The sequence below is a fragment of the Medicago sativa genome, chromosome 6 (assembly GCF_051527215.1).
Source record: "Medicago sativa cultivar Bolivia chromosome 6, Bolivia_mono, whole genome shotgun sequence".
In the NCBI taxonomy this organism is placed as follows: domain Eukaryota; kingdom Viridiplantae; phylum Streptophyta; class Magnoliopsida; order Fabales; family Fabaceae; genus Medicago; species Medicago sativa.
In genome coordinates this window covers 19,452,928-19,465,477 of record NC_140754.1, presented here as the reverse complement: position 1 = coordinate 19,465,477, position 12,550 = coordinate 19,452,928, and the positions used below count along the sequence as shown (strand labels likewise).

At 34.5% G+C, this 12,550-nt stretch overlaps 1 protein-coding gene and 1 pseudogene across 3 annotated transcripts; both read left to right on the top strand.

Moving 5' to 3' along the window:
• The first annotated feature begins 192 nt into the window (after positions 1 to 192).
• LOC146913486 (F-box protein SKIP23-like) lies at positions 193 to 2,668 on the top strand. 2 transcript variants are annotated; one of them, XM_085716707.1, is made up of 4 exons: positions 193 to 481; positions 872 to 1,753; positions 1,977 to 2,059; positions 2,146 to 2,668. In XM_085716707.1, exons 2-4 carry the CDS (start codon positions 890 to 892, stop codon positions 2,186 to 2,188), a joined length of 990 nt encoding a protein of 329 aa, XP_085572833.1. In that variant the 5' UTR covers positions 193 to 481; positions 872 to 889; the 3' UTR covers positions 2,189 to 2,668. The 2 variants fall into 2 exon arrangements, with proteins under 2 accessions (XP_085572833.1, XP_085572832.1); XM_085716706.1 differs by having other exon boundaries at positions 199 to 481; positions 872 to 2,059.
• A 1,872-nt stretch (positions 2,669 to 4,540) lies between these two features.
• On the top strand, positions 4,541 to 8,604 carry LOC146913485 (disease resistance protein RUN1-like; annotated as a pseudogene). Its single transcript, XR_015013612.1, has 4 exons — positions 4,541 to 5,067; positions 5,339 to 6,438; positions 6,557 to 6,832; positions 6,946 to 8,604. The product of XR_015013612.1 is annotated as a disease resistance protein RUN1-like (transcript).
• Positions 8,605 to 12,550: the final 3,946 nt, after the last annotated feature.

Here is a 12,550-nt window from a genome sequence, read left to right as displayed (position 1 = left end):
CTAACCAACTCCCAATCCTCTAAACAGGGTCGGCCCAAGCCCAAAGCAAGTGAAGCATGGGCTTTAGGCCCCAAATTTTCGGGCCTTAAACTTTGGTTGAATAGAAAGTGTTTCGGACTAATTAACCAGAACAAATAAAAGTAGTCGATTTAAGATAGCACTGCTAATTCAATTTAAAATAAAAAAAAATTGAGAAATTGTCTCGGTAATCGGTTATAAATGACGTAAAATCAATAACCGAACATGGGAAAAATCAAATGCAATTATTTTGATTAGATTGAATTCTTAGAACTATCAAATAATTGATTTGATTCTTGCACCGCTACTGGCTCGTTTGAACCTTAAGATTGCAATAACATTCATTTGTACCCGATTCAAGACTTTCGTGGAGTCCCATTGCATCAGTTATAAAATTCGTCGTGGCTATGGGTGGAAATGGGTTCTAATTGCTTGTAGCTTCTGCTTCTGCTTCTGCTTATAGGTTTTGATTATAGCTTCTGGTTTTTTTTTATAGCTTCTGTTTGTAGCTTTAGCTGATAGCTTTTGCTTATGGTTTCTGCTTATAGGTTGTGTTTTTCCTTTTAGCTTTCTCCAATTGCATATGGCTTTTCCTTGTACTTATAGGTTTTGCATATAGCCTCTGTTTTTATTTTTAGCTTTCTAATAGCTTATAGCTTTTGCTTCTGCTTCTACTTATAGGTTTTGCTTATAGCTTCTAATCGTTTATAGCTTTTGTTTTTACTTATAGCTTCTACTTATGATTCTGTTTTTGCTTATAGCTTCTCCTTATATGTTTTGCTTATAGCCTCTAATTGTTCATAGCTTCTGTTTTTGCTTATAGCTTCTAATTGTTTATAATTTATGCTTATAGCTTCTGCTACTAGTATCCATGGCAGCGGTCGACTGGACTAACCTTCCAAAGGATCTTCTCAATCTGATATCACAACGAATCTATGACGAAGTCGATCTCATTCGCTTTCAATCAGTTTGTTCAACATGGCGTTCTTCCTCCGTCTCCAATCATCATCCCATATCACCCTTCAAGTTCCCACTCCTCAAATTCCCATTCCTCTCTGACCCCAATGACATTGATACCATCAACAGCAACAACAACACTTCATTCTGTTACCTCTCTAAACAAAATCTTTTCCTCATCCAACCACCACAACAACAAGAAGAAGAACAACCCCTAATTCGCCCTTGGTTGGTAGGAGTTGGCCAAAACGCGCATGGCCAACCCAAATACTTCCACCCAGTCAACCAAGATTGCTCTTATGCTGTCCATTTTGTGCTCGATTTCAACAAATTATCTGTTCTCCATTTGGGAAGCACCTACTTCATCATGGACATCGCCATCAAACTCAACCGTCAACTCATCATCTTTCAAGAATACATGTACCCTATAAAGGTCGTTGTTGTCACATGCCATGGAAAAAAACCTCTTGTTGTTGGCATGTTTGCCTTTCCTCCACATCCGTTACTTTTGAAATGTGGTGATGAGGATTGGAAGGTGATCACTGACATATCAACGGAATTCGGAGACATATGCGTTTTTAAAGGGCTGCCCTATGCGATCAACAAAATTGGTAAGACGATTATGATTGGACCGGATTCGAGTGTCCATTTAGTGGCTGAACCTTTGGTTGGTGGTGGGAACATGAAATTCTTAGTGGAGAGCGAGGGAGATTTGTTGTTAGCGGACGTTTATGATTGTCTTTGTATTGATCTTAATGATCCTGATCTTAATGATCCGGTAAGGATTGATTTGTTTAAGCTTAATGAGAAGGAGAAGAAGTGGGTGAAATTAACGAGTTTAGGGGATAGGGTTTTGTTCTTGGGGTTGGGGTTGGTATATTCGTTTTCTGTTTCTGCTTCAGATTTGTGTGTTTCCAAAGGGAATTGTGTCATATTTGATGAAAATATCTTTGAATCGATGTCATCTGAATGTGAGTTATATGTTTTGGACTTGGATGAAGGTCAGCTTTCGCTTTTGGATGATAATCCTGAATATTCCAACTTGTTCTGGCTACCTCGAGCATGGATCCGAGCTCGTTACCAAGTATGTTGATCTTGCATTGAGAGGTTTCTAATGTGATTGTGATAAAGCTTTACTGTGCTTAACTTCTTTTATTGTTACTTTTGCAGACTACAAGTTCAGCACCAAACTCCTAATCACATATTCATGTGAAAAAATGTATTGAAAATGCGGTGAAACTCGGGTTTCTGGATAAGCGTTTTGGTGGATTCTTGAAGTCTTATATGTAAGCAAGTTGTGATTATTCATGTAAACTCGGGTTGCTGGATAAACCTTTCCTAGTATTTGCTGTCTTCAAGGGTTCTGTTTCTTTGACTTGCCAACATGTTACATAATTATGACAACAAATTCATTCTTGTTTGTTTTATTGGAATGGAGTCGATGAACATTGTGAAAAATGCAGTTTTGAATAACTTATCTATGAACGGTTCCGTCCTCTTTCTTTCTTGTTTACTTAGATTAGGTTTTGATTGTTTATCCTTAATGTGTAGCTATTTGGAGGTTTTGTCATTGTGCATTGACAAGGTCTTCGGTATTATGGACCAAATGTCTTTTTCATAGTTCATTCATTAGAACTTTGAAGGGATTTACAAGCTGATATTACATATCTAAAATATGGAATGACCTAGAAAAGTATTATACATATCTAAAATATTTTCAATCTGCAGTTACATATTTTATTCTTTGTTGGCTGATATTCCATCGAATTTAAGTCCTAATCTAGCATGTGTTTGAAAGATCCACTTTCTCATCCGCTACCCGTGTTATCAAGAACTACGCTGAAGCTCGTCGTGTTATACGTGTCTCGGAAGTCATCTTTTCCTCCGATTTCTAGTTCTCATCCATTCCTCCTGTGTTTTCTCCAAAAGGTTTGAATTTCTTTTGACTCTTGATCTGTTTCGACAAGCTGACCATTCGCCAATAACCCAACCCACCAAATCCACACCTAACATAGCTCTGGAGAAAAATCTTCCATCAGTTTATCAGCAAAATAGTTTTAACATCAGCTGCTAAACACTTGATATAGAACTACAAACAAAACTAGAAAATAAAAGTCTGCAACCTTCCTAGCCAAATGGCTCCCATACTTTACCCAATAAAGAGCAGTTAATGTAGTTTATAAAGTCATGAACTACAAAAATATGTCATGTTGATATTTTTCTCCATAATTACCATGGAATAGAGTAACTTGCACTATATAGAAGTTGACCGTAGGAATTCTCATGTAAATTAAATCTAGTCAGGTAATTATTTTGAGGGAAGAGAGGTAGCTAGGATCATATACAAACTCAAATTAACACACTAAAAGAATCAGGATTTCATAAGATTTTAAAAGACTTTTTAGTGAGAAAGAAAGTTTTGTGGTATGACTTTTAACAAATAAAAATAAGTTATGTGGTATTTAATCAAGATGTCTTACGACTTAAAAAATGTCACTTGGTATTCTAAAGTATACGAATTTTAACAAATTATTTTATAGAATGGATTATGTGAGACTTTTTAGTCGAAAATATATATACTAAACCCATTCAACAATCTCATTGAGACTTTTACACAATTTAACTTCTTTTATGTCATTGCCACATATTGATTCTCTATTCATTGTCTTTTCTTTCTTTATCGTCATCATCAATTTATTATGAGTAATTTTTTAAATAATAGGGTTAATACATGTTTATCCCCCGTAATATTAGCGATTTCCGGTTTACCCTGTAAAAAAAATTGTTTAGATTCCAACCCTGTAATTTGAAGATTCTTTGGTTTTGGACCTTCATGAATTTTGACTGTACAAAATCGATGATATGACAGGGGGTAAACTGAAATTGGGGCGAAAGTACCTTAAATTTTGTAATTTGATGCCATGAAGGTCTAAAACTAAAGAATCTTCAAATTACAGGGTTGGAATCTAAACAAATTTTTCTACAGGGGGTAAACCGGAAATCGCTAATATTACAGGGGGTAAACATGTATTAACCCTAAATAATACTCCCTCCTTCTCATATGAGGTGTCCTTTTTTTCTAATTTTTTTGTCTCAAATTATTTGTTCATTTTGCAATATCAATACAACATTTATTATTTTTTCCACTAACACACACTTTTTTATTACATTTCAATCATCTATAACTATTCCACCAACTGTAATAAATAAAATTGTTTTAGTAAATGATACCTGAATTGTCGTTAAAATCAACATTATTAAAGTGTAAAACTCAAATGAAACACCTAATTTGAGATGGAGAAGTACTATTAAAGCAACTTCTGAAGTTTCCTATAAAATGTAAATAAATCAATCAATAGTGAAAAGTTGGCAAGAAATCAACGCTTATATATACACACACACACTCACCCACTTGTTTTTTAGGTTATATGCCATTCCAGTCATGGGACAACGCCGAAAGTGTCCCATAAAATATAAAAAGATGCCACGAAATGGACACTTAAAGTTCATTGTTCATAATATATGCTTGTTTTGAGCATATTCATTCATGTGATAGATTCACGTTGTTCATCTAAAAATTTAGCTTATTCAGATGGCTAGCAGTAGCAACTCATCTTTAGCTCTGGTGACATCTTCAAGGAGAAATCATTATGATGTGTTTGTCACCTTTAGAGGTGAAGACACTCACAACAATTTCACAGATTATCTTTTTGATGCCCTTGAAGCAAAAGGTATTTACGCATTTAGGGATGGCACTAATCTTCAGAAAGGTGAATCTATTGGACCTGAGCTCCTTCGAGCAATCGAAGGATCTCAAGTTTTTGTTGCGGTCTTCTCAAGAAACTATGCTTTCTCAACATTGTGCTTGCAAGAATTAGAAAAGATATGTGAATGTGTTCATGTATCTGGAAAACATGTTCTTCCTGTTTTCTATGATGTTGATCCTTATGAGGTGCGAAAGCAAAGTGGAATTTATTGTGAAGCTTTTGCTAAACATGAACAAAGATTCAAAGAAGATTCTCATATGGTGTCAAGATGGAGGGAAGCTTTAAAACAAGTGGGGAGTATCTCTGGTTGGGACCTACGTGATAAGTAAGTACTTTATTAATAGTGAATACTTTTCAACCTATAGTTTTCTCTTCTTTCTTTTCTTTTTTTGGTAGAAAATATAGGGTGAGGGTCCAAGTTCAAACAGAAATTCAAAGAATACTTACGAAATGATTTAAATTTACCTTTAGAACAAACATTTGGAGTTCAAACTATAGTTTTCCATAAGATGAAAATCATGTGTTATTTTGTTTAGTTTTTTTTTTTTTTTGATATGTGATGATTTCGTGTCATTGACAATTTTTCAAACATTCAGGCCACAATCTGCAGAGACTAAAAATATTGTTCAAAAGATAATAAATAAATTGGAATTCAAATCTTCATATGTTTCAAAAGATTTAGTTGGGATTAATTCTCCTATAGAAGCATTACAAAATCATTTGCTTTTGGACTCGATTGATGGTGTTTGTGCCATAGGAATTTGTGGAATGGGAGGAATAGGGAAGACAACCCTTGCAATGGTTTTATATGACCAAATATCTCATCGATTTAGTGCATCCTGTTTTATTGATGATATAAGCAAAATTTATAGATTGCATGATGGACCACTTGATGCACAAAAGCAAATCTTACTTCAAACTCTCGGCATAGAACAGCATCAAATATGCAATCGCTACAGTGCAACTAATTTGATACGACGTAGGCTATGTCGTGAAAGGGCCCTCCTGATTCTTGATAATGTGGATCAAGTTGAACAATTGGAAAAAATAGATGTGCATCGTGAATGGTTAGGTGCGGGTAGCAGAATCATTATCATTTCTAGAGATGAGCATATATTGAAAGAGTATGAAGTGGATGTAGTTTATAGAGTTCCACTCTTGAATCATACTGAATCTCACAAGTTATTTTGTCGAAAAGCTTTTAAACTTGAGAAAATTATTGGTAAATTATCAAAATTTGGCATATGAGATACTTAATTATGCTAAAGGTCTACCGTTAGCAATTAAAGTATTGGGCTCATTTTTGTTTGGTCGTAATGTGACTGAATGGAAGAGTGCATTGGCTAGATTGAGACAAATTCCAGATAAAGATGTCATGGATGTGTTGCAACTAAGTTTTGATGGGCTAGAGGAAACGGAAAAAGAAATATTTCTTCATATTGCTTGTTTTTTTAACTCTTGGTCCGAGAAATATGTTAAAAACATTCTAAATTGTTGTGGATTTTATGTTGATATTGGATTAAGAGTTCTCATTGATAAATCACTTATAAGCATTAATTATTCAGAGATTAAAATGCATTCTTTGTTAGAAGAGCTAGGCAGAAAAATTGTGCAAGAAAATTCAAGCAAAGAGCAAAGAAAGTGGAGCAGGTTGTGGTCTAAAAAACAACTCTACAATGTTACAGTGGAGAGTATGGTAAAGTAACTTTATAAATAAAAAAAATAAAAAATAAAAGACATGTTTCCATTTTCATATAAACTATAAATATTGAAAGTAATTTATTTTTTTTCTTTTATTTTTTGCAATTCTTTAGGAAAAGCATGTTGAAGCCATAGTTTTGAATGATGAAGTTGATTATAAAGAGATGGTATATTGGAACGTTGAACACTTGTCCAAAATGAGTAGTCTTAGATTGCTCATCATCAAGTACGGTTGGAATATCTTCCCATGTAGTCTTTCGAACGAGTTAAGATATCTTGAGTGGTATCGATATCCTTTCAAGTATTTGCCATCAAGTTTTCACGCCAATGAACTTGTACAATTGATCTTGAACTGGAGCAACATTAAACAACTATGGAAAAACAAGAAGGTACTATAAACTCTCTTATTATTACTGTTTATCTTAGAAATATAAACAAATTCAAAACAATTCTCTTACAATCAAAGTAATGGCTCTATTTTTGTTTGTTTTTCATGTCACAGTTTCTTCCCAATTTGAAAAGATTGGATCTAAGGTACTCCCGAGTGCTAGTAAAGATACTAGATTTTGCAGGGTTTCTGAATCTTGAGTGGTTAGATTTGGAAGGATGTGTAAAACTTGTGGAGTTGGATCCATCTATTGGACTTCTAAGGAAGCTTGTTTACTTGAATGTAAAAGATTGCGAAATCTAGTAAGCATACCCAACAGCGTATTCGGTCTTAGCTCTCTTAAAGATCTAAATATGTGTGGCTGTTCCAAGCTGTTTAACGATCCATGGCATTTGAAGGAGCCTGATGTATCCTCAAAAAAGAAGAAGCATGATATAAGTGAAAGGGCATCACATTCCCGATCAACGTCTTCGGTCTTCGAATGGACCATGTTGCTTGACAATTCTTTGTTTTCGGCTCCCACAACACTCACATATTTGTTGCATTCCTTGCGTAGTTTATATTGTTTGCGTGAAGTTGACATTAGCTATTGCCATCTAACCCAAGTGCCTGATACAATTCAACGTTTACGGTGGCTAGAAAGATTAAACTTAGGGGGAAACGATTTTGAGACGCTACCTAGCTTGAGGAACCTTTCCAAACTTGTATATAAATTTGGAGCATTGCAGGTTGTTGGAGTCTTTGCCTCAACTTCCTTTTTTTACCACTATCGAGCAGGATCATCGTGAGAACAAATTTTTCTCGGCAACAGGATTGGTCATTTTCAACTGTCCAGAATTGAGTGATAAGGAACATTGCAGTAGCATCACATTTTCATGGATGATGCAATTCATTCAGGCAAACCCACCATCCTACTTTGATAGGGTTCAAATTGTTACACCAGGAAGTGAAATACCAAGTTGGATCAACAATCGGAGCGTGGATGGTTCAATACCAATAGACCTATCTCCTATTATGCATGACAATAATAACAATATCATTGGTTTTGTATGTTGTGCAGTATTTTCCATGGCACCTCATGGTGAGGGGTTTTCATCGTCAGCCCGTATGGAACTGGTTTTTGATCCTATTGATTCCCATAAGAAGAGCTGTATGAGTGTTCAAGTAATTCTCAATGGATTTCTTGTTTTGACCAAATCAAGTCACCTATGGATAATCTACTTCCCTCGAGAGTCCTATGATGAATTTGGAAAAATCCATTTTGACATTATTCGGGGTGAAGGTTTGGATATGAAGGTGAAGACTTGTGGATATCGATGGGTACGTAAACAAGACCTACAAGAGTTCAACTTAATGACGAATCACGAAAAATCCTTGACTCGGAAGCATAAGATTTTGGCAATTGAAGATGGGAAACAACAGATGGATCAAAACAAGATCACGAAGAGTCTCAACAAAATGGACATGGAATGCTATAAATTCAAACTGAAGGCAGAGGAGCATTGACATGATTTTCATCTCTATTGTCATCTACTCAAGGGTCATCAAGTGGTAAAATGGGACTAAAGCTATTTCAGAAGAATCTTGTTAACAATTTATTCCTTTTGTTTTTTACCTTGTTTTAGTTGTAATGTTCACCTAAGAGTGATACAATTTTGATGTACCTGATTTCTTATATTTTGTAAATGATACATTTCAAATTGTCTTCTTTACTGCGCTCATTTTGCTGAGTTCTTTGTTCTGGAACAAGCTAACCAACTTTTGGATACGTATCTATGAATTTATATTCTCAATCCTCTAATATTGCAAGCTCTGACTCGTCCAAACCTTCGAGGTTTCCATTAATATCTTGAGGTTTAAAAGACAGGTGAGGAAGGGCTCGGCTACATTATTTTCCGGCAAACAATGTATACGATCCTCCTGGACCGTAAAATTTCCTGCATATACATGATCAAGCAAAGTCTATCAGCTCACTAGGGAGAAAGAGAAAAAAACAGGTCAAGTACATTACCTATAACAAGTAATCACAAAGTGTTGTCAATTGCAGGTCGCAGAAAATAGTGCTTTGTTCAAAACTCATTACACAACAGTACTATAGAGCTACTATATATAAACACTATTTGACAACATTTTGAACTAAATAGCGTATTGCGGAACAGTAGGGATTTGTTCAAATTTCTCTACGCTACAGCGCCAATTTAGCTTCTATTTAACAACACACAACCACAATCCAAACTACTTAATATGATTATGCTTCGCTTATATATCAAACCATAAATTTTTGCATATCAGAGTAAATTCAACTTAAACAAGTGCTCCAATGTTAATTTAAGATATCATCCATCCACAAAAAGTAGCATGCATGATTGAATTCATAAAATGCGTAGTGCATGATAATAGAATGATATGCCATCATTTATGTGCAAGTTCAGATCATTTGTGCCGGCAAACTATGCCAATTTACCGATTTTCTGTAATTTAACAAGAATATTTCTCACTACGTAAACACTGTTATTTCAGAATGTGGAAGTGAGTGCATATCTTGAGAGAGTAAACCTTCAAATTAGCCAAAGTTTCCAATGAAGCTCTGTGGCTGCAGCATTTATTTGTCCCTAGTTCTTCAATGATTAATTTCTCATCAAATTATTCCTTAATTTGTAACTGTAATTGTGGCCGAAATGTTAAGGTTAATAATACCGTTAACACTGCAATTTTCGCAATATCAAAGATTCGCAAGAAAATCACAACCGCGACAACAATTATGATTGAGATTAAGTTTCACTAAAACCAATATTGACCATTCACCATATCATAACATTGAATGGTCAAGATTGACTCAGTTAACTTTTCCTCACTTGATTATACTCTTGAAAACACATGAGTGAAATCGTAAATTAGTAATCGAAACTGTGAGTATCAGTCAAAATAGTGTTCATATTCTACAATTTAGTAAACATATCACTAAAATCACAACTCGTTAGTCAAATTGGTCACTCCATTCACTTTTTTCATTAGAGTCATTGACATTACAATCAATCGAATATGTTTCCTTTCACGTGAATCCATATGAATGTCACGTCACCAAAAACTAAGGTAACACATCAAGTTTGTATTGCACTATCACTCAAAAATTTCATATGCAAAATTAGTTCACGGTGACGTGGCATTGACGTAGAATCCACGTAGAATTTTATATGTCATTTAACATGTCAGTCATAGCTGTCAATGGTTAACAAATGATATTACTAGCCTTGACACATTTACTTGGGGGCAAACCTGAGACCTCACAGTTGTGTGTGTAAATTTAGGTGATACTTGCCACTCCGTACGGACAAAATTACTGCAAAAACAGTAAAAAAAAATTAAGCAATTCTTGCATTATAGTTGATAAGGTAGCTATATGATACAATATACTACATCAGTTCAAAAATTTAAGCAATTTTTGCATTGTCTCAAATAAAACCAGGCCAGCATACTATGAAGTTCGGCAACCCTTTTTCAAACTATATGCCCTCTAACAAGAGATTGTATCTTAACAAGAGATTGATAGTGACCAATATGCCTAAGCATGTCCCACAGAAAATATATGCATTTATTCCTTAGTTTAGGATCAGATTCAGTTTGAAGAGTGGAGCATATTGATTCAAACATTGGTATTGATCAAGTCCTTATGATCATTCCAAACCATCTTTCTTTATAAAGTGAATAAGATTATTAGGTGGAAGGGAGGGGAGGGGTTTGGAAAAAATGAATGAGCAAGTGGAAGAAATAAATACATTGAAAGGAGAAGGTTTTGGGGGTCCAATATCAGCCGATTAAGATGCAAATGATATCCAAAATATGTGATTCAACTACTTATTTTTCTTGTGTCAACATAAAGATAACATTGAATGTGAAAAAATTACTCTAAAATCATGTGTGCCCTCTATATATAGGTATAGATATAATAGATATATTGATAGATTATTAAAGTTTATTTCTTTACAATGTACACTGCATCTATACATGTTTCTTTTAATAAATTCAATTGAACGTATCTATGCCGTGTCATATCTTGAATTTTAAAAGAAACCATTTTTTTTCAAGATTTGCAACAATATTTTTTGGATACACAATTGAAGTGAATTTTAAATTTTAACCCAAGTCATGATATAGGCCCCATTTGAATAAATATTTTATTTACATATTATTCCCTCTGCTTCTTTTTAATTGTCTTTTTAAAATTATAAACTCAAATTAAAGAAGTGAATTTTTTCAGTTTTTTCCTATTATACCCTGTGTTAATCCTCATTAAATTTGTATTTTTTTGCACACCCTCTTTGTTTCCAATAATTTTGATGTGTTATTTTTCACCCAAAAGAAACAATCGTTGGTTATTCTCAATCTCTCCGGCATATTCATGAAGTCTTTTATTTTATTTTTTCTCTCAAAATTGTTTTTCTATTTTGCACTTGAAATTTTTAACGATATTTCTCAACTTAGTTATAGAATTTCACCTCTGTTGTTATTATAGGTAACAAAATTTTGTGCAGAGGGAGTTTAAACTTGAGATAACAAAAATTAAACTTTATTTTAAAAAAATAAACATTAACTTTTCAAATAGATAGTATTAATAAGCTTTGTGAATTCAAATCAACAATCAATTTAATCAAAACTTTGTCTTCCACAATTGTTCGATCCTGGAATCATCTTCGTCTCCGATATCATCCAATTGTTCGATCTTGGAATCATCTTTGTCTCCGGTATCATCCAATTGTTCGATCTTGGAATCATCTTCGTCTCCGGTATCATCCAATTGTTCGATCTTAGAATCATCTTCGTCTCCGGTATCATCCAATTGTTCGATCTTGGAATCATCACACGTAACAGCCATGTCGTCGGCGGTGCAAACTTGAAGTGGTGAGCTGACATCGGAAATTGTTCGCCGAATATCACCGACTCGGGGCGGTGGAGTTACCAAGTCATCATGGTTTCGCGAGACGAATCCAAACCACAGAAAATCGCAGTTGATTTCGGTTAGACCGGCTCTGGCAGAAACTAAGATTGAGAGAATCAAGGTTAGGAAAACTGAAGAAAAAAAAAACTGAAACTTGTCAGTTTGTTAGAGAGAGGAGGATGGAAAGATTGAGGAGGTTTAGAGAATCTTTGATGTTAGGGTTATGGGTTTAGAGAATGAGTTTATATGTTTGAAGTTACAATAATGGTTTGTTATTAATACTCTGAATTTGGTTAAGTGCTTTGTGAGTTATGTATTTTTATCTCAAACGTTTTTCATTTATCTTTTACTTTTTTTTTTTTTGGTCAGGTAGCCTAGTGGCTATAATTCCCCTTATAAGGTGAATAAATGGAGTGTCCGGGGTTCGAGCCCCGGCCCCTACATATAATAATGCATTGTACCAACTGAACTATGTTCACGGGACCATTTATCTTTTACTTTAATGTGTAGAAAAGGATTGTTAGAGGGTATATAGTTTGAAAAATGGCTGCTGCAACTCTTCATAGTATGCAGGCTCTAATAAAGTTTTTATGTTTATGCAATAAACGTGTATTTGGGTTAAGCTATTTGCGAAGCTGGTTTGTGCACTTTGTTAGCATAGCACGCATACACAACGAGTTTTTGATGCCTATCGCATACACAACGAGTTTTTGATGCCTATCCTTGAAATAAAAATGCCTCCAAATGTTCTTTTATTGTCTTTTGTTAGGCATACAAAAAGTA

Coding starts and splice junctions, on each gene's coding strand:
- LOC146913486 (XM_085716706.1), top strand. CDS start 890: ATGGCAGCGGTCGACTGGACTAACCTTCCAAAGGATCTTCTCAATCTG. Junction 2,060..2,145: donor GGATCCGAGCTCGTTACCAA/GTATGTTGATCT, acceptor TTACTTTTGCAG/ACTACAAGTTCAGCACCAAA.